At 43.3% G+C, this 20293-nt stretch overlaps 3 protein-coding genes across 6 annotated transcripts; 2 read left to right on the top strand and 1 right to left on the bottom strand.

Annotated features, from left to right (window-relative positions):
• The first annotated feature begins 10 nt into the window (after window positions 1-10).
• mmp20b (matrix metallopeptidase 20b (enamelysin)) lies at window positions 11-6286 on the top strand. Of its 4 annotated transcripts, none has more exons than XM_081699627.1 (10): window positions 11-2285; window positions 2841-3073; window positions 3178-3326; window positions 3591-3743; window positions 3894-4052; window positions 4210-4381; window positions 4585-4718; window positions 4817-4973; window positions 5048-5151; window positions 5354-6286. In XM_081699627.1, exons 1-10 carry the CDS (start codon window positions 2145-2147, stop codon window positions 5452-5454), a joined length of 1503 nt encoding a protein of 500 aa, XP_081555753.1. In that variant the 5' UTR covers window positions 11-2144; the 3' UTR covers window positions 5455-6286. The 4 variants fall into 4 exon arrangements, with proteins under 4 accessions (XP_081555753.1, XP_081555752.1, XP_026853558.3 ...); XM_081699626.1 differs by having other exon boundaries at window positions 3591-3758; XM_026997757.3 differs by having other exon boundaries at window positions 3591-4052.
• Window positions 6287-6941: 655 nt separating this feature from the next.
• mmp20a (matrix metallopeptidase 20a (enamelysin)) lies at window positions 6942-11612 on the top strand. The gene is made up of 10 exons (XM_081700442.1): window positions 6942-7061; window positions 7543-7784; window positions 7984-8132; window positions 8327-8458; window positions 8665-8826; window positions 8912-9023; window positions 9571-9713; window positions 10079-10235; window positions 10463-10566; window positions 10655-11612. Exons 1-10 carry the CDS (start codon window positions 6942-6944, stop codon window positions 10753-10755), a joined length of 1422 nt encoding a protein of 473 aa, XP_081556568.1. The 3' UTR covers window positions 10756-11612.
• A 454-nt stretch (window positions 11613-12066) lies between these two features.
• On the bottom strand, window positions 12067-19906 carry npat (nuclear protein, ataxia-telangiectasia locus). The gene is made up of 17 exons (XM_026997746.3): window positions 19748-19906; window positions 19370-19488; window positions 19135-19195; window positions 18957-19035; window positions 18822-18862; window positions 18487-18696; window positions 18326-18401; window positions 17999-18113; window positions 17560-17651; window positions 17356-17437; window positions 17057-17153; window positions 16789-16893; window positions 14798-16441; window positions 14526-14638; window positions 14335-14425; window positions 13003-14228; window positions 12067-12767 (listed from the first exon to the last, which is right to left on the bottom strand). Exons 1-17 carry the CDS (start codon window positions 19782-19784, stop codon window positions 12687-12689), a joined length of 4269 nt encoding a protein of 1422 aa, XP_026853547.3. The 5' UTR covers window positions 19785-19906; the 3' UTR covers window positions 12067-12686.
• Window positions 19907-20293: the final 387 nt, after the last annotated feature.

Genomic DNA, 20293 nt, shown 5'->3' with positions numbered 1-20293 from the left:
GATGCTATTCTAATTCCACGCTAGATACTGCCGGCGCAGCTGCGGCCATGCTGCCCTCAGGTACTTGAGCAAAGCTCATGAGCCCAAGTTGTTCGGGGTGAGAACCCTCGGTCGGTAATATATTGTGCATGTACCCATTCTTTCCTCGCAGTCGTTTGTGGTGTTAATTTTGCATTTTTGCTCACATCAGAATGAGATCTTTAAAACGCAGTCACAGTCCGCTGACCATGGTCAACACCATGCACACGGGCCCTTATTAGAGGTATTTGACCACTGATGACCAGTCGACCACTAACCACCCACTAACCGTTCCAAACAAGGCCCTGAACCTCGGTGCTAATCCATGCATGCTTATGCAAGTTTGGGAGTACGTGTGAGTTCATGTACATGGATTTTTTTTTTTTTTTAAGTGTTTGCGAGCTGCCAGCATGTTATGCAATGAGCGGAAGGTTATAGATGCAGTGCGATTTTTGGATCATTGGCCTAAGGTTATGCATTGTGAAACCATAGTGGTAAATAAGACACAGATGAGTATAACAGGACAGGCTTATGGGGTAGTACACTGCCAATATGCATTGTGCAATTTGCCATTTGTTGTTCTTGCTATTTGTCTATTTCTGGTATACGGCAGTGCCGTTTGTAAAGGATGTTGGTAATCTTTCAACAGCAAGAGCCCTGCGTTCAGCTGGTTTGGTTTAAAGTTCACTTGAGCTCTGTTCAAACAGGTGACTCTAGAAGGAAAAATAATGACCCTTCTGGTCTCTCTGAGGGACTGTATACAATTACATAAGCTCTAGTTTCATTTTGCTCAAAGCCACTCTGGCAAGCTTTTAGCATGCGTGGAAACATCAGTTTCTTACAACACACAAATGATTCTGTTCATGTATGTGTTATTTAGCAAACTAACTGCATCACAAATCTATATGGACCTGTAGAGTTTTGTAATGAGCTATATATATATATATATAAAAACTATATTGGTGAGAATGGTGGGATTCACTGAGTGTCTCCAAGCTAAATGTGTTTATACTATTCCAAATCCAGTCAAGTTTCCTGGAATTTTATAGCTACTTTGATGAAGTTTTACAGTTTGAGAAAGGCAAACCCATCATTACATCTCATTTCAACATTCCTTAGGTGATTATTCTGTGAACTACATGCTTAAAGTATAGTCTAACCCTTAAGTATGTATGTATGTTTGTATGTGTTTAAAAATGTTTTAAAAGATTCCATCGCTTAAGATTCCAATACATTTTTTTAACACAAAAACAAATTTAAAGACAAAAACTATGCAAATAAAACAACACCACTTTACAATTACAATTCTTCTTATTAATAATTTTTGAAAAACTAAAAATGGAAACAAAATTAAATTTCCTCTTGTTGAGAGAATCAGAATGTAGATACAAAATACAATGCAGATATTTCCTCAATAAACAAAACTACCACGCCCCTCCTTGTCTGCTATAGTAGAATTTAATCCAGAAATTAACGAGCATTATGAATGAGTTTATTCTAAGCAACACATGTACTAATAGTATTAGCATTCTGCTGGATCTTTCTGGTAAATCTTTGCATGTTTCTCTGCTAGTAAAAACTACTCCCTAGTTCCCCTAATTTCATCCATTTTTTTACTACCCTGCAAGTTCTGGTAGTAATTTAGCTAAAGTTTGGGTTTCATAAAATTGGGCAGGCTCTAAGTTGGGTGTGTAGAGGCACTGAATGTTAAAATTATCTGAAGATGTCTAGACATGCAAATTATACATTGATTTACCCTAATGGTCACAATGAAAAAGAAAACTGGGGGAAAGACACAATTACTGTAACCTAGGCTTCAGTGAAAGAAGATACCTAGTTCTTTAACCCTTTAATCATTTTTTCTATGGCTAAAGAAATATGATATTTAAGCTAAAGACATTGTAATATGCCCACTAATTTCTGAAGTACATGCCCTTAATGTGTATAATCTGATCCGTTTCCATAGTATTCCTCTTTCCCTGTGACCTTACTGAACCCCTCCCAGTAGCGTGAGGCTCTGGCTGCCTCTGCTGCTGATTGAGTCATAACACCACGTTAAAAGGCTTTCCCAGCTACCCACATCTCCCACCCCAGGTCTCGGCGGCTCTGCGCGGGAGAGTTGACAGATGGGGCTGTCTCTTGGCATTGCTTGTGCTGTTGTTCTCCTGGTTCTTCCATGTCTCGCGGCTCCGCTGCTGCGGTTCGAGGGAGATAACACGATCGCCCTTCAGGATGGAAAACCCCCACATGACCTGATGCTTGCCACCGTAAGTCTTTCCGTTCTCTTTCCCTGTACCGGTACCGACTGGTGAAACTGCGGTATTTGCTGTTTTTGTTGCAGTGTAACCTGAAATGATTTTTCTATTCACTGAATGCTGTACTTTTATTAAGTCAGAAAATAGTTTTGTGTTTGTTCTTGTCCTCACACGTTTTCTTGTTCGTGGCTGCGTTTCACTAATACACTTTTATATTCACGAAAACTGAAAAAAAGCCACCGTGATGATTATCCCAGAGTCGAATTTTGCATAAGTGATGAAGAAAGGGAATGAACAGATCATCGCGCATCAAGAAAAATTCAGTCATTTTGCTGCTGTCATTCATCTTTGATTATGTGCCTCCACATGTTGATGGGAACAAGTTAGAAGACAGCTGTGACTAATGCGGGTAGTTCTTAGAACATGACAGCTTCTACATGCTTGAATCGGCTTACATTCACTGGTAGAGTTGACGCTGTATTCATTTACATCATAAACATTGGGCCAAGTGAACAGAAGACTGTTATGCTGGTGTTCGCTTTAGTGATTACGTTCTCTCTCTTTCAGAAATACCTAAGACGCTTCTACGGTTTTCAGGAGGTTGACCCGGCGGGGCGGCGGAAGAGGAGTCTCTCCTCCAAACTGAAGGACATGCAAAGCTTTTTTGGCCTCAATCAGACTGGCAACCTGGATTCTTACACACTGGCTGTAATGCAGACGCCCAGGTGCGGTGTTCCTGACGTCCATGATTACGTCCACAGCCAAGGCAACAGGTGGACAAAAAATGTCCTCACTTACAGGTAATAACCTGCAGCAGTATATATGAGCTTCAAGTTTACGTTAACTATTCCTGTTATGTTATCTGCCTGACATTTTACCTGCCCGACTTTTATTAATATTTCAGTGTTGGGAGGTATACGAGTGACTTACCCGCAAGTACAGTAGACTCCCTGATCGCATCAGCTCTGGATATGTGGGCAAAAGTCAGCCCTCTGAGGTTCATCAGATCATTCTCTCAGCAGGCAGACATCATGGTGGAGTTTGGCTCCAATGGTAAGACTAGACACAGCCTCCTGGTACAATCAGTCTAAAATATAACTAGAATGGTTTACTATAACAAACTCAACTTGATGTTATAGGAACTTAAACAAAACAAGATTGTTGATTGAGATTCATTTTGGATTTGGCTGTGCTGTGGTCTCTTGATGTTTCTTGAGACTGGCCACTGTAAAGATTGAGCTCCAGCCACACACATTAGTGCAGATATCTAATCTTTCCCTGTTTTTTTTGTGACTGTCTTCCTTCATACTGCTCTAGAGCATGGTGACTCCTTCCCCTTTGACGGTCCCAAAGGCACCCTGGCCCACGCCTTTGACCCTGGAGAGGGCATTGGAGGAGATGTCCACTTTGATGAGGATGAACTCTGGACAGCTGGTTTCAATAGCAGTGCTTCTGATTGCCAGACCGAGGGTACCTTACATCAAAGTCAGGCGGGATTTGACAGCTACCTAGAAAAATTTGTGGGAGAGATGTGGGATGTAGGAGAGAACGGTGTCTTACTGCAAGGTGTTTTTGACAATGACAGAGTGCTACCTGTGACGTGTCTCTCTCCCACTCCAGGGTTTAACCTGTATCTAGTTGCAGCACATGAGTTTGGCCACGCCTTGGGTTTAAGGCATTCTCAGAACCCTGAGTCCCTCATGTATCCCACATACAGAGCTCGGAAAACACACAACCTGCTTTCCAGTGAAGATATTATGAACATCAATGTGATATATGGTATGCATTAATTCACATTGTGAATTAATTCATTTATAGACAGCCTCCACAGGGATGCCTATAAATACCCATATTTGAAAATATAATCAAAATACATATTTGTTCTTCAAGAACCAAAAAAAGAGAGATTATGAGTAATGTTCTGCATGCTCCACAGAACCAAGCATTAAAAGGCCTTATTACTACCCAAGGCTTAGTTGGAGCTATCCCTTCAAACCTTGGTACGCGGGTTCATATTTCCCCATGGCAGTAAAGGAAAAATGCAGCCCTGGCTTGTCTTTTGATTCTGTTACTACGTTAGGGGAGGCAATCTTCTTTTTCAAAGGAGGGTAAGTTACACACGTATATTTGTGGTAGAGTAAAGGGCCCAAGCATATGATAACTTGGATCACCTTGTCGATGGAGCACTTTCTGTTTGATACAAATGATGAAGACGCAGCTTCCATATGTCCTAGCCACTTATTACAGCGCCAGCCGGAAACATTTCTTTACCGGCTTTTATAAAATTGCTATTATTCTTTACCTATTAAAGGTATTTATGGATCAAGCATAATAACAAAAACGATGTGAAGGAGGGTCCCATCTACAACTTCATGCCCAAGATCAGTTCAAAGATAGATGCTGCCTACTGGCTTCCCCAGCGATCTGCAGCCTACCTGATCAGCGGTACGGACACTGACTCAAGCGCCCGTGCGTGATTGCATTTGTGCCATAACACGGTAAGCGTGTTTACCCTACTCCCGCCTGACTTGCTTCCATGACAGGGAGCAGTTACTGGACTGTGAAGGGCTCTCAGGTGAAGGGCAGAGATAAAAATATCAGCAGCTTTGGGTTTCCAGCCTGGGTGCAGCAGGTGGACGCAGCTGCCCACATTCACCGGACGGTCCACACTTTATTCTTCACTCAGCATCTGTACTGGAAGTAAGCTATGGGAATGTAGGGGCTGCTCATCTTCCTAGGTAGATCTTATTTATTCTGAGTGTGTGTGTCTCCAGATACAACGAACATCGGAAGGCCATGGAGGACTCTTATCCACGCAATATTTCTGATGATTTCCCAGGCATTAACAAGCCTATTAGCGCAGCTGTTTATAAACATGGTGGGTACATGGCATGAGTTTGTTCCTGTGATTTATTCTGATATATTCATTATTAGTCCTGGGTGCACTAATACAACTAGTGTTTGGGTTTTTTTCATGTACAGTTTATACCTCATGATTTTCAATAACTTATATCCTATGTTTATTTCATGTAGTTCAGTGTTGTGTTTTTAGTCTGGTTTTTTTTTTCTTGAATTCTCAGGTTTCCTTCATTTGTTTCTTGGAGCTGAGGTGTGCAAATATGATATTAAACGTAAGAAGGTTGTTGGAGTTAACAAAGCAAATTCTTGGCTTGGATGTTAATGGAGATCTTCAAAAACATTTTATAGCATTGCACATTGGACACACGATATCTATATCAGCCCTACCTAACTTACTCTATGGCTATAAAATCAAAGAGTCTGTATCACACTGTATAGAGTAGAGACTGCAAAGTCTGTATAAAAAAATATACATATATATATATATATATGTGTGTGTGTGTGTGTGTGTGTGTGTGTGTGTGTGTGTGTGTGTGTGTGTCTATATCAGATTCTATAATGCATTTGGCTTGTGTATTGTGTACATATTTTAGTTTAGTAAACGAGTATGTGAAACAAGTGAAAGTACTTCTTTAAAACTAAATAAGAAGTGTGTGTGTGTGTGAGAGTGTGAGTGTGCGCGTGTGTGTATGTGTGTGTGTGTGCGTGAGTGTGCGTGCATGCGTGTGAGTGCGTGTGTGTGTGAGTGTGTGTGTGTGTGTGTGTGTGTGTGTGTGTGTGTGTGCTAACTTGTGTACTGAGTGTTTAACAGGCATAAAAATAGTCAACCGAGTTGTTTACCAACAATATTTTATTGTTTACCAACAATATCAATAGATGCAAAGTAACTTTAAAGGGTATAAAAATATAAACCAGATAAAATATGCATTATAATTGCAACGTTATATAAAACAATAGCAGATGCTGTTAAATATCCTTGTAAATGAGGAAGTTTAAATGTTTGTACATTCCATGTGTGACAGAGTAAATAAAGATGTATCTGGCTCTATTTAACACCACTTAGGTTGTAAGGTATTTGGATGCAAATCTTTTTAAACGTTCAACTTCTTTTCTTGTATCCAAAGCAAACAATAAAGTTACGTAAACATCATAAACTGTTAAAAGGCTGCATTGCTTTGCACAGACATTTTTTCCCTTTCTGCTAACATCTACATGTGATTCATATTGGACTAATACAAATTTAACACAAAATGAAAGGAAAGATTCTCATACTCAACACATCAAGTGGAAAATGTTACAAAAATTACAAATAATAACTAATACAGATCATACAGGGCAATAATTATTCTAGTATTCTAATTATTCTACAAAGATATTCTACCCTATACCTCTAACAAATATATTTAATCAAACATCAACAATGGTTTTTACATGGTTTTTAACTAGAATTATTATTTGTAATTTTGGGCAATGAAAAATGTTTTTAAAATTAGTTAATTATGGTTGTGATCCGTGTATATAAGTTAATTGGAGGTGCCGGTTCCTCGCTGTTTGGAATGCAAGTACCCCTAAACCAGGCTGACGTGCTGCAAAAACACTTTTCATCATGCTCTAAATCTTAAGAGGTGAAGCAAACAAAACATGATCTCACCTGAGCTATGATATTAGCTGTATATGAGCTGACAGGAACCACTAAGCCCTAAGAGTAAATGCTGTTTCAAGGCCTCGCATGTCATGTGATCTTGCTGTCCTGCCTTCTATAAAGCCACGGGCAGCATGGATACGAGACGTCTTTGGTGCAGCATTGAAATGGGGGGTCTCACGTCCTGGATCTCACTGCTGAGTTGGCTAGTAATTGCGGATGTAATGTGGAGCGCACCCATCCCCCCAGAGTCCAGGCCTAGCTCAGAGGATGTGCAGCTTGCGGAGGTTTGTCCAGGAGAGTTCATTGTTGTTCTTGTTACGACTCCATCTTTCATTTGCAATGACCAGGTGTCTTTCTGAATATAAGGTGTGTGTTTTGATGTGATACACTTGGTTTTAGAGAATTATCAAAGCTGACTGGTCATTGTTCAAAAGCTGAAACTGCTGAAACTTAGTAGGATGCGTTCTTTACAGTGACACCGAATAAACAAAATTAACAGTGAAATAAAGAATAGAACTGTAAGCTAGCTTTACTTACCTTCAAATTTTACAAACATGTTCTTCCATTGCATGATAAGGTTCTATTATGTCAAAAGTGGCATTTTCTTACCTTTAATATAGAGCATTATTCAGTTAATAAACATATACATTGTCTGAACTGCGTATTAGTAGAGTATAATTTAATAATTCATAAACTGAACTTGATTCACTTGTCTGTTTCACTAATGACTAGACATAAAGCAGACACTAACCTGTTGGTTGGCAGGAATACCTACGGCAGTTCTATCACTTGGAGCTGAGCGGAAGCCCCCGCAGGAAAAGACACTCTGAAGCCATGCAAGAGAAAATGAAAGAAATGCAGCATTTCTTTGGGATAGCTCAGAGTGGGGTTCTGGACCCTCACACCCTCGCCATTATGAAAACAGACCGATGTGGAGTGCCTGATGTAGAAAACTTCAGTCTCCACCCAGGACAACCCAAATGGAAGAACCAAACCATCACCTACCGGTTCCAAGTTTTCTTTTGTGGCTTTAGAAAGCATCGACTTTTACGTGATCTATTTTACTCTAATCTGTGTCCTTTTGTCTTGCTCTTCATAGTCTATTTAGACCTGTTTGTAGGGAGCGTGTTTTGACTTGTTGGCGTGTGTCTGCGAGTGCTCTCTTTTGACTCTCGGGTTGCTAAATGGGTTTGTGGTAAATTGCAGGATTGCGAAGTACACCACTGATCTCAGGATGGAGCAGGTGGAGGCTGCCCTGCATTTGGCATTTAAATTATGGAATGAAGCAACTCCCCTGGACTTCATCAGAGTAAATGACAGCAAAGCAGATATCATCATTTCCTTCACTACAAAGGGTATGTTACTGTTATAGCAATGTACTGCACATTCTACATTACAGCTTCAAACAAATTTAAGAGGCAATTTAAAAAAAAAACACACACTTTTAAATTAATTCCCTTCACTTTCTGTATCTCACATGGAATCTTGCCAAAACTCAATAACTCAGTATTAAGGAAATGTTGTTTATAACGATGATCTCATCCCAAAGCTCATGGAGACTTCTTCCCCTTTGATGGGCCGAAGGGAGTGCTGGCACATGCATTCCCGCCAGGAGAGGGAGTTGGAGGAGATGTGCACATTGACGATGACGAGGTTTGGACGATGGACTACAGCCAATCAGGTACAGCATGGAAAAACGATTGTCAGTAATGTTTTATTAAGCTGTCATAACATCTTCAATTGGCCTTCGATCAGGGGCTCCTGTCATGTTTTGTCTAATAGGTTAGCTAAGAGCTGAAACACAGTGTGTGTAGAGATGTTTAGTGCTGGCGTTGTTGGCATCATGTCGTTTTACCAATACCGATGATCATTTGGATGCTACTACAGGCTACAACCTGTTCACGGTGGCCGCCCATGAGCTTGGTCATTCCTTGGGCCTATCGCACTCCAAAGACCCCGATGCTCTTATGTACCCTAAGTACAAAACACTCCACACTGCCAAGTATGTGCTGCCACGGGATGACATGCTAGCGATACAGGCACTCTATGGTGAGAGGCTGTGATATCATTTACCCAGTGTTGCTTATCTGCAATTCAAGCAAACCTTTTTATCAGATGTTATTGCTTTCAAAAGGAAAGAACAAAAGAACACAGAACAGACTCTTGATCCCTGAAAAGTGTCATCCTGGTTTTTCTTTTGATGCTGTGGCAGTGGTTGGACATGAAATACTCTTCTTTAAAGACAGGTATGTTTTGCAGTCACTATATATACAATGCACAGATAATGTGTTGTATGATTCTGACAATTCTGTCCCAGCTCAGATTAGTTCACAATTACAAGGAGTGCAGCAGACCTCCGTAGCTGTATATCTGTAGCTGAAAAGAAAACGTGATGTTTTAACTTATACAGTTTGGATGGGAAAAAATGGAAATCATAATTTATCATTAAATTATTAAATCATTGTGATTTATAAATACTGTAATTTGTCTGCAGTGGACACTTTATTCGGTACACAATTGCTTGTTACTGTAACAGTGCTGCTCCATGATATGATTCAAGGAGCTACAAAAGCATGCAGACATGTCTGAAGAGGTTCAGACAAGAAGGCTAAAGTCTAAAGTGACTCTCGAGGCTATATAGCAGTGTGGCCAGTATGTGTCAGACACAGCTGTGCAGAGATTTCCAAGCACTACGATCTTCAGATTGGTGTGGTATGACTGCTCAATCATACGGTATCACGTGTTATGTCTGCTCAGTCATACGGTATCATGTACTGTCTCTGTCCTGTTTAGTTACCTGTGGCTGAGGAAAACACGGCGCTTATACCAGACCAGGCTGGAAGATGGCCCTGTGAGCACGTTTCTCCCAAGCGTCAACTCACCTGTGGACGCAGCCTATGACCTCCCAGCCCAGAAAGCGGCTTATGTCTTTACGGGTAAATAACATTCTGCCACTACACTTTGTGCCAAACCCCTAAAATTGCTTCAAAGGTTTTAAAATTGCACAAATTATCCTTTTTTTTCCCCAATAGTTTTAACTCTGCAATGCTTTTAAATATTTCATTTGCTTAAATTCATGAGAGACTTTACTACTATTTTCAGTGGAAGCTCAGTGATTAAGGTACTTGACTTTTAATCGGATGGTCGCTGGTTCACGCCCCACCCCTGCCAAGTTGCCACTGTTGGGCCCCTGAGCAAGACCCTTAACCCTCAGTTGCTCAAGTTGTACTCATAATTGTAAGTCGCTTTGGATAAAAGTGTCAGCTGAATGCCATAAATGTACATTTCCTGTATTTCTTAGGTCCCAAATATTGGGTGGTTCATCGGTTAAGGATGGCAAGTTATTATGGCTCCATCTATGAATATGGCTTCCCAGTAAGAGTGAAGCACATCGACGCTGCAGTTCACATCAGGGAATATAGCAAAACGTATTTCTTCACAGGAGACGAGTATTACAGGTGTATTGCTTCAAATGCTAGAAAGGCACATCTCCTAGCAAAACATTTTGCTTTGTTAAAAGTGTTGAGGACGTATATTCTTAAAAAAAAACCACTTTAAATTCAACCATTTTAAAACTCTTTCGGAATAACAATTTGTAATTTTAAATGCATATTGCAATTTAATTTAATTTAATCTCATAAATGCCATGGGGAAAAATCTAGCTCACAATACTTTAATGCTGTAGATATGATGAAACAGCTGGAGAGATGGATCCCGGCTTTCCAAGACAAATCCAGGCAGACTGGCCAGGCATCATGGGCAGAATTGATGCTGCCTTTGCACTGAGGGGTAAGTGTAGGAGCCCCTTTACTCTGTTTCAAGAGCTCTTTCTAAAACAGTTTCATCAGAGAGATGTGGCCGTGTCTTCACTCTACAGGCATTGTGCACCTCTTCAGTGGATCAAAGGTCTTTGCCTTCAGTCCCAGGCATGGACGCGTTCTGTACGTATTAAATGCTAATGCTTGGCTCAGCTGCTAAGGACTGTGACTTGAATGAATGAAAGAAAAAACTTCAGCTAAGCGCATAAGAGAGTCTTCTTAACATCCACCTTCCCCCAGGGATTAGCAAAAAATATTTTAAAGAATCAACAATAATAATAATTTAATGTAAAAATGAAAAAAAATGTCACCATAAGTAATACTGTTTGACTTCATTCTCACCAAAGGATTTACGTGTTTGATTTTTTATGTTGGTACTACTGCTACCAGGTCAATTCAATCATCACATCAAAGCTTTATTTGTCATAGCAACAAAAACGCCAAGGTGATGAAAGCACCGAGATGTGGCATTTCAGGGATTATGACATTTTGTGATTTCCTGGATCACAAAAGCAATTATACTGGTCAGATCTATTCTTAGCACAAGATATGTTACTCATCTGTTTTAGTCAGTACTTATTTAAGCTTTATTTAATTAGTTTTTAACTTTTACGTCTTAGTTTAGATTTTCTATTGGAATCCTCATATTTTATTCCTCACATTATTTCGTGCATTTTAATTGTTGCAGTTGTCTTATGTATTCTTTTGTATTTCACCCATTCTTTGAACTTCAGTGTTCAAAGTGGCATTCAGTGTTTGCTACAAGCATGTGGAAAAATGAGGGGGGGGGAAGGGAAAAAACACTGGGCTGAAATCTCACAAATAAATATCTTGTGAATGGAAAGCATAAAATGTAGTTTTGGGGTTTTAACTTCATCTGGGTAGCCATGCGTTAGGCCCACACACACACACACACACACACAATCAGTTAGGAAACAGAGAGGATGACAGGAATAATAAAGGTGACGGACCATTCCAGAACCAAAATGCTGCTTTTGAGTAACATCTTGAGTGATTTTTTTTCCTACTGTGTTGTCTGTTAAGTTTCATCTTGCATGCCATGCGGATCTCTTATATTCTGTGGAAAAACATTTTGTAACCCATTAAATCCACACTGGAATTTTGTATAATCCCTGAGCAGATGGTGAACAAACAGCTTCTCTCTCTGGTCAGTTTCAAACATGACTCGGCCTCGGGCATGGAACAATTTGGGTGTTCAGCGCGTCCTGTTGCTCTCTCGCGCCAAACGGGTCGTCAGAGCAGGCCGGAGATACAGGCACAGGTCCGTGTCACGCATAGATGGGCTTCGGCTTGTTGACACTTAAATAAAAATCATACAATTGTCACCAGGTTCTATTACTGCCCTTCTCATGCTCTCAGAACACTCCCACTGATAATAATAGGTAATCTGACCCCAGTTCTCTCCAGATAGTTTTAAACCACAGGCAAAATATCAAGGACAGCATCTAGAAAATGTGACCTGTCATTTAATATACAAAAGGTGATTTGGTCATAATGGAATCATTTTTCACGTAAAATGGTTTATGATCGGGTGTCTTCTGGTCCTGACTCTAGTGCAAAGATCTAGTGCGTTTCACCCTCGGGGGAAGTGATTCAATGATGCCAGTAAAATAATAATACGACTATCACTTCTGTTTAGAAATTTTAACATTGTTTTATAAAATGACGCCCCCTTGAGGGAGAACTGTTAACAGAACTGCAAAGGTGTTAATTCACAAGTAAAGCAAAGAAAGAGTTTTATATACATTTGAGCTACTTTACAATATATACAATATCAATATCAACTCTGTCAAACCTAATTTATGGGGGACATAAATAATATATTTTAAAGGTGCTGCACTGATATGTACAATGTTATGTCAAAATGACTGCAAAAAGTAAACTGTACAAGAACTGTCCCAGGGATATTAAGGTATGTGTACACACCCACACACACCCACACCCACACACAAAATTATACACAACTGCCACATGAGGCATTAAAATAAGACAAAGTGCTGTCAGTTAGATTTGCAGTTGGCTTATCAGCGCGTCTGGAATAGGTGGGACCGTTCCTGGAACAGCGCCGGCTCATTCATCATAATGCAGGGATGACAGGAATTTATCCACGTCCAGATCACGTGGGAAGGAGTCCAACAACTTCTTACGTTTCTGCGAGACATAGGGGAGTTTACTGGCCACATCTGGGAGGCGACATCCCTCCATGGTTACATATGGCCTCACTCATAATTCAAAATCCACGTTTACATTTACAACATTTGGCAGACCTTCTTGTCAGAAGTGCTAGGATGTTGACACAAATTCACCCAGACGTGAACTGTCTGAGTTTGTGGTTTGTGGATGCATACTTCTGCAATAAAAGTTCAGCAAATCAAATGCCACTCACCTGAGCTTTTTTCTTACTGCCTGAGGAGCTGGACAGCTGGAGCTCTTTCTTGGCTGCGGGGCTCAGCTCAGTGTGTTTGCGCTTCTTGCTGCTGGAAGCGCTGGACTTGGCCGCGCCGGCCTCCTCCTGCCGCAGGCTGTCTTTGAGAGGCCCCCCCGTCCTCGCCGCACGCGACAGGATCATGAGCGTGTGTGCGGCCATGTTGATGCTGTTCTCGCTACCCGCCTCACTGGCGGGACTGCAGGACGGGAGGTCAGGGGTGGCGGGAGGCGGCAGGTGCCTCGGTGTGCCCTCTGCCTCCCGCCCTTGCCTCAGCCTCGACGGCGTCCTCAGCCCGTCCAGGGAGTCCTCCTGCATGCGGCCTGGGCCGGGCGTCCTCGGGAGGGGAAGGTCCAGGCAGGTGGTGCCCTTCCTCCTGGATGGCGTGGAGGTGGGACTCTGGCTCTGGATGTCCTGTAGCATCTCCACGGCCTGCTTGGTAAGCGGGCTGGTCTTGCATAATGGTTTCCCCAAAGACACAGGCGCAGGGGGTCTCAACGCGGAGGACGCAAAGCTCTCCACCGAAGAGGCAGCCACGTGCTGCGCCTCTCGCCTTCCGCCTTCCACCTCATTCTCCTTGTTGGCGGTGACGCCGGGCGAGTCCTGCGAGGTGCTGCTCTCCGTCGCTCCCTCCGGCATCTTCGCTGCTCTCTTTTCCAGCGTCATGGTGCTGGCAAGCTTGGGCCTGGGGCTCTGAGAAGGTGATGTTAAACTCGGCGCCGCCATGCCATTTCCTGTGCTGGGCGAGGACTGTGGCCTCTTTTTTGGCTCTGATGTAACGGGGGCATCTTGCGTAGTAGCACTGTTTGAGGACATGCTGATAGGGGCATCCATTTCTGTCATCATGCCTTTGGCGGTCTCTTTCTGCTGCTGGTGTACAGAAGCCTTCTCAGATACCTTTGCCCCTAAAGTTTGACTTTGCTCTGGTAATCTTATTGTGTTTACCCTCCTTTTTCCATTACTGGAACCTAAAGCACAAGGCTGGGGGCGCTCTGCCCTGGTGCGTTCTTTCACACCAAGGGAAGCGGCAGTGGAGGTCGATCTGGTGGTCGTCCTCGTCTGGCCAGCGTTCTCATCAAAGCAGAGTATCCTCCTGTGACCTGGGCTCACCCCTGTAGTACTCTTTAGCTGCTCTGAGCTCTGAGAGATGTTTGAAGGTGGACTGGAACCAGATATACCAGTTTTACCTAAAAATATAAAAGTCTCTTTTAGATTAGAACGATGCACGCCTTAACCGTTTTTAAAAAATGCCCCCAACATGGTGTGGTTTTTCCTTTCTTGCTGAAGTCTTACCCAGTTCCACATTGTCCTTAGGCATAAGTTTAGGTTTGGACACAATCTTCACAGGCTGGTTCACCAATGTGGGACCAGGCAAAGCCAACATCTGTACAACAAATATTAATTGAATTTAAACTAAACTCAATTTACTTCCACAGAAGTTAAATGCTTAATTTCCACTGAAAATATTTACCAGCGTGACATACCTGATTGGGTATTACTGTGAGTTTTCCTGTGCTATCCTGTCCAAAGACAGACATGGACACAGTCATATTGTGCAGCATAGGTTGAACCGGTGAGGAAATGATGATAGATGATGCTAGAGAGAGATTAAAAGGTCCAACAAGAGAAATCAAGTCTCAACGATGGTGGCATGCAGACAACGTCATAAAAGATGCGTCAAATCTCACATTGTATGAGCTCAATATCCGATCTGACTGATAGAGAACGCAGCTGTATCTGCACTTTTGTGACTCACCGGGTGAAAAGGACTGAGGCACATTTGCTGCCATGGGAACAACAGTGCGTGAGCGAGGGGGCGTGGCTAGCAAATGTGACATACAAGGTGACGATCCCTGTGCCCCACCCCCTGGCAGCAGCATCATACCGGTGGGCTGATCACCTGCGGCTGCCGGGTCCGTCAACACAAAGTAGCCGCCTGTGCCTCCAAATGGCGGGTTAGCGGGTAACAGCTTGATGAAGCCAGTCTCCTGACTGCTGGGTCGCGCGTGCAGAAGCTGCATGCTCGTGGCAGGGGTTGAGGCAGCCTCCGCCCCCTGCAGGCTGCTCACCGCCTGTGCAGTCTCCTCTGGGCTTACGGAGGAGGGGGGGGTGGGCGGCACCTTGGGCGGAGACTTGGCCGGGGACGAGAGGAAGATGGTAGGGATACGGTCGCCGGTGATGCTGGATACGGCCTGGCTCAGAGCAGGGTCACTGGCCTGCTCTTCTTGGTCGTCGCTGATGATGATTTTCAGAGCCACTATCTTGCTCGGGTCAGGTTCCGGGGTTTGGGGATGAGAAACAGAGGCGGTGGATGAGGGGTGGACAGCTGCTAAGGGAGAAGAGATGGTTGCTAAGGGGGCTGGGACGGTTGCTAAGGAGACTGGAACAGTTGCAGGGACCGACGCTAAAGGAGCAAGAACAGATGCTGAGGGGGCGGAGACAACTGCAAAGTGGGCAGGGGCAGAGGCAACTGCCAAAGGGGCAGAGACCGATACTGTGGGGGAGGAGACAGCTGCTAAGGGGGCAGGGGCAGCTGCTGAGGGGGAGGAGACAGCTCCTGAGGGGGAGGAGACAGCTGCTAGAGGGGCAGGGACAGCTGCTGAGGGGGCGGAGACCGCCACAGGACTGTGAGCAACTGAAACCGAAAGTTTAGAGGAAAAGCTCCCCGAGCAGCTGGGCGGAGCCTGCTCGGGGCCACCTCCCATTTCCTGTGTGCATGTGTCAAGTAAAGGAATGTTATTTGTTGCAAGCTGCTGCCATGATGCCTCGTCAGACATGGCCGTATTGTGCGATGACCTGTGGCGTGAGGGCTCGCTGGTGCTTTGGCCAGTGGTGTCGAAAGCTCCCAACCTCCCCTCTCCAGTCATTCCTGCTGTACTCCCCTTTTCTGCACCAGACATGCTTCCTGAGGCGTCTGCTCCAACACTGGGAGTGCGTTCACCTTGCTCGTCAGACACGAGGATGTTTTTGCCTGTCCTCTTGGTGGTGACCTTGGTCTGAGGGCTCTCCCGATCGACTGTCTGGGGCATCAGCTGAGTATCTATTGCTTCTGACATTTCACTCGTTGGATCATCCGTCTCCATACTTGCTGCTTCGTCAGACAGAGAGGCACTTGACGTATTCTGACCTGGCTTGTTATGCAACTGGTCACTTGAGCTGGAGCCGACCCCTACTACCAGCTGACCCCGGGATGACACTCGGCTCCTGCTGCCCGTTCCCTTTTTGGTTTGCCTGCTTCCTCTTGCGGTTGCGTTCCGTTTGGGAGCCGTACGCAGAGGCAGCTGGCCGGCGCTGAGAGGAACACATGACTTCCTCTTGCTTTTTGTCACTTGCAGGCTCGTGCTCCTCAGCTTCCTTGTGCTGGTTTCTCTTCCTGATGTGGAATCTTGCTGTCCAGTGCCTCAAAATGACAAAGAATGAACACAATCGTTGATCTGGTGCTGAGCAACCTTGCGCAGTCACGGCAGGGCTCACGAGACTATTTAAAGCAACTTTACTTTGTTTAAAATTCAGGAAACTTGTCCGTTAAAGACAACACTCAGCTTTATTTTAAAAGACATGCAATAAAGCTCTATAAAATATTATAAGCACATTAATTGGCTCCATGGTGCTACAACAGAATGAGTTTATCTTTTCCCCACTGTTGGTCCATACTCTCTGAACCACAACAAACGCACCTCCACCGTAGTGACGGGGCCACTTCCAAGGTTCATTGAGTACTCCTGGGCAGCCTGCCAGGACACTTACCTGTGTCTGTAGCGCTCTCCCCAAGGCCTGGCTCATCGCTCTCCTGTGCGCTGTTACTCAGGCTGCCATCACCAGGCTCCCCGCCCTCAGCCATCTTAGATTTACCTTCAACCAGTTTGGTCAGTGAGTGTTTAGCACAGGTGTGAGTTACACTTTACATACATTCCATGTGAAAACGAGATTCAAGACATTAGAAATATCAGGCATATCAGTTCTGTGTCATGAGATATGCATGACTGTACCACATATATACAGCGCAACGTCTTACCACAATCAAAGAGGTCAAAGAGTGCCTGAAAGGCAGGGTCCGACTCCGTCTGCTGCAGAATGTCCTGGATGGCATCATCTGTCATATGGATTTCTCCCTGAATACAAAAGAACATATGAGCCACATCTTGCTTTTGTTCTGCATTAGAATGTTTTACTATTGCAGAAACACACAAAAACACATGCATACACACAAGCTAGAGAAGGTATTATTTTGCCTGCCTGCCAAAAATAATAATTACATCCACATGGTATCAAAAACATACAGAAAGTGAGTAGATGAACACATGCGCCCTTTACCTGCAGACCCAGTATTTCATCTATAGACTGCTCCTGTTCTATTGTGCTGCACACAGCCTTTGATGTTTGTGGGCTGCTTTCACTGTTAATGTGATGACACAGAATTTTTAAAAATGATGTTAATAATTATTTCAATGTCATGCCACCACAGAGAAAAGTGATAATCATAACAAATGATCTTTGCATTTTGTTGAAATTGTTTACCTTGCCAAGATTTTGTTGATATTTTCTGCAAGTTTTTCTTGTAAGGATCTGTCATTCAGAATCTTTTCTCGTGCATTCTCGATCACCATTTGCTACAAAGACGAATTATGGGGCAAAAACATCCAGTGGCTCAGAACAAGAAAAGTCCAAAATTGGGAATTATTACATTTCACATACTATGATTTTTTAAATGCCTTTGTTTAATTCAATTTTGTCTTAAATATTTTAGAAATCCTAGGAGTTTTCGAACTCCTTCATGAGAAAAAATGAAAGAATAAGATATTTTGGAATTTAACAGTTGCAGGTAATAATAGCAAAAGCCAAGTAATTAGATCTTAAAAATGTATTTGATCAGATTAGTGTCTATTGGCTGTTGAATTTAAGGAGGTCAGCTTTAAAGCAATACTGTGAAACCAAAAAAAAATTGATCTGGGCTCACAGACAGGTTCTCCGTCATAGCCTCCTGGCTGTGTGATTCCACAGTGAGGCTGCTGGTCACAGCAGTGCCTCTGCTAGGTCCATACTGGCTCCCACCCCTTCGCCTTGGAGAGTCACTGAAAGAACATAAGAATTCCTTATGTCAAACGATTCCTTTGTGTGACTGTGTTGAATATGAAGGCCTAATTCACTGGCCTTGAGACTAGTATTAACTGAACACCTGAAGACTGGGTCATGAACAATATCCATTTTTATTCGTCCATACCCAAAGCATGCTTACAAAGAAAGTCAAGTACAACATGACAGCAACAGAAAGCTTCTGTCTTACCATTTCCTGCGGGCTGGAGACAGTGGTCCTGGGGCAATTCTGTGATCAGGGACGATTATTTGTAAAGTTGACTCTCCTGTATAAAAAGAAAATAATGTTAAAAAAAAGGGTGTACACCAATATAGAATGCCCTAATAACCAGGCCAGCATGCAGTCCTGACCTGGCTGAGAGAGACTGATTGTTGAGGGTCTGGTCTGCTGGGAGGTGTAGCATACTGGCGTGGAGTGTCCCAGCATGCCCTGAGGAACTGCCACAGGACTGCCAACACAGTGTCCAGGAGTAGACACCGTCAGGCCCGCAGTGCCAGGAGACTGCGAGGACGCCAAGGCCCTCTGACGCCGCATGTTCTGAATGCCGTTCTGTGTGCGAACTGTTAACACCACAAGGACGCAGGCCTTTATCCTAAAGACTCTGAATATACTCTGAACGGTTTGTGCACAGTAAACATAGCACTTGGACATAATGAATTATTCTAGATGCAGCCATACAACTTACGCCTCTGGATATGTTGAACTGCGGGGGAGTTTTGCATAGATCTGTGAACAAAAAAGTGGGAATCCAACTATTGGTCTTTTCACAGAGAAACCCAACACCGAACACAAACGCACTTAAAACTGCTACAGATTTTACTTGATCTGGTTGAGAGTGAAATCCAGTTTTTTCCATAATGACGTCATCATGGCTGGTATTTGATTTTCCTGACATGTTTCTGTAAAATAAATGCAAAAAATAAAGACACAATAAGTAATAGGATTCCTATTACAGTGTAACTTCTTATATGAAGTTATTATTTGTGTGTGACACCAACCTTTTGCTTTGACAGCAATGTATTCATTTAAAATTGTGGTTAGGTTTTTCCCAAAAAGAGACTGTGAAACAAGATTGGCAGATTATAATTAAATTAAGTGAGCAAGACTCACCACTAATTTAAGCATATCGTAGGACTACATTGCCACTTCGACAGGTCATGATGACAAAATTAAATACATGGCTATCTAGCACTGTTTTAGCAATCGTGATGCAAGTAAGAGATAAACACGTACAAACACACAGGCAGGGATGGCCCCGTCTTCGGAGCTGTGTTCGGCATACTCCCTTAGGTTAGGGCTTTCATGGATGAACGCTCGACTTGTATCCGTCAGTCCTTCTTGCTGGAGGTATCCTACGGCAAATGAGGGGGAAATTGGCTTTGCGGTGGTCTACAATGATGACAGGTCCCATTAAGACGACTACACGAGGCTTAAAACGCGAGGCTTAAAACGCGTGACTCCATGATGGTTTAGGCCAGTATAAAGAGTGACAGTGTTTTGCGTCCAGGGTCCCTCAGGGTGTCTACAGGACTAGCTCCTAGCTAGCCATGTTAGCTACTTACCTGCATGCAATGCAAACAATGTAGTCCAGAAATATCTGACTGAACTTACCAAGTACGAGTCTCGCCACATCAGATGGCAGCAACATGTTTGTTTAGACTAAAACATATATGATGCACCTGACACAAACGTTTTTTTAAGACCACATTTAAGGCAAACGGCATTATACTGTCGGACTTTCGCCCAACAGTCGGTCAAATCGAAAATGCCATCAAGTGAAAAGGCGCGGAAAAGCTTCGCTTACCCGGATGTTGTTCCGAGCAAGGACGCGAGAAGAGGTGCAGGGACTTGTAGTTTTCTGCGGTTACGACCGACCAACAGCGCTGTGCATAGTGCTTTTAATCATGCTGTTAACGTTATAAATCGGTAACTGTGTAGCCTTTTCACCGAATGTTGTTTTATTCAGCTGCGTAGTAAATAAGAATGAGGCGGTGCAAAAATCATGTTAAATTGATACCCTAGCAAAAGTAACAAAATAAACGACACTGGTGATAAAATTGTATATAGTCTGCATTCATTTTACATTTCCATAACCAAACCATGACCTTTTTGGTGCTAACTCTGCATCAGCTGATGGCTGAGCTGTGGCATGTAGCC

This window comes from Electrophorus electricus, chromosome 17 (assembly GCF_041902795.1).
Source record: "Electrophorus electricus isolate QZ-2024a chromosome 17, ASM4190279v1, whole genome shotgun sequence".
Classification (NCBI taxonomy): domain Eukaryota; kingdom Metazoa; phylum Chordata; class Actinopteri; order Gymnotiformes; family Gymnotidae; genus Electrophorus; species Electrophorus electricus.
Note: the sequence above shows the minus strand (reverse complement) of the source record. Positions and strands in the feature narration are given on the sequence as shown.

Bases quoted from the DNA above. Each gene is read 5' to 3' on its own strand.
- mmp20a (XM_081700442.1), top strand. From the start codon at position 6,942: ATGGGGGGTCTCACGTCCTGGATCTCACTGCTGAGTTGGCTAGTAATT. The intron at 10,236-10,462 runs GTGTATTGCTTC...TTAATGCTGTAG, and splicing joins ACAGGAGACGAGTATTACAG to ATATGATGAAACAGCTGGAG. The intron at 10,567-10,654 runs GTAAGTGTAGGA...TTCACTCTACAG, and splicing joins TGCTGCCTTTGCACTGAGGG to GCATTGTGCACCTCTTCAGT.
- mmp20b (XM_026997757.3), top strand. From the start codon at position 2,145: ATGGGGCTGTCTCTTGGCATTGCTTGTGCTGTTGTTCTCCTGGTTCTT. The intron at 2,286-2,840 runs GTAAGTCTTTCC...TCTCTCTTTCAG, and splicing joins ATGACCTGATGCTTGCCACC to AAATACCTAAGACGCTTCTA. The intron at 4,053-4,209 runs GTATGCATTAAT...CATGCTCCACAG, and splicing joins GAACATCAATGTGATATATG to AACCAAGCATTAAAAGGCCT.
- npat (XM_026997746.3), bottom strand. From the start codon at position 19,784: ATGTTGCTGCCATCTGATGTGGCGAGACTCGTACTTG. The intron at 19,489-19,747 runs GTAAGTTCAGTC...CATTTGCCGTAG, and splicing joins TGTGGCGAGACTCGTACTTG to GATACCTCCAGCAAGAAGGA. The intron at 19,196-19,369 runs GTACGTGTTTAT...CTTGTTTCACAG, and splicing joins CCATCCCTGCCTGTGTGTTT to TCTCTTTTTGGGAAAAACCT.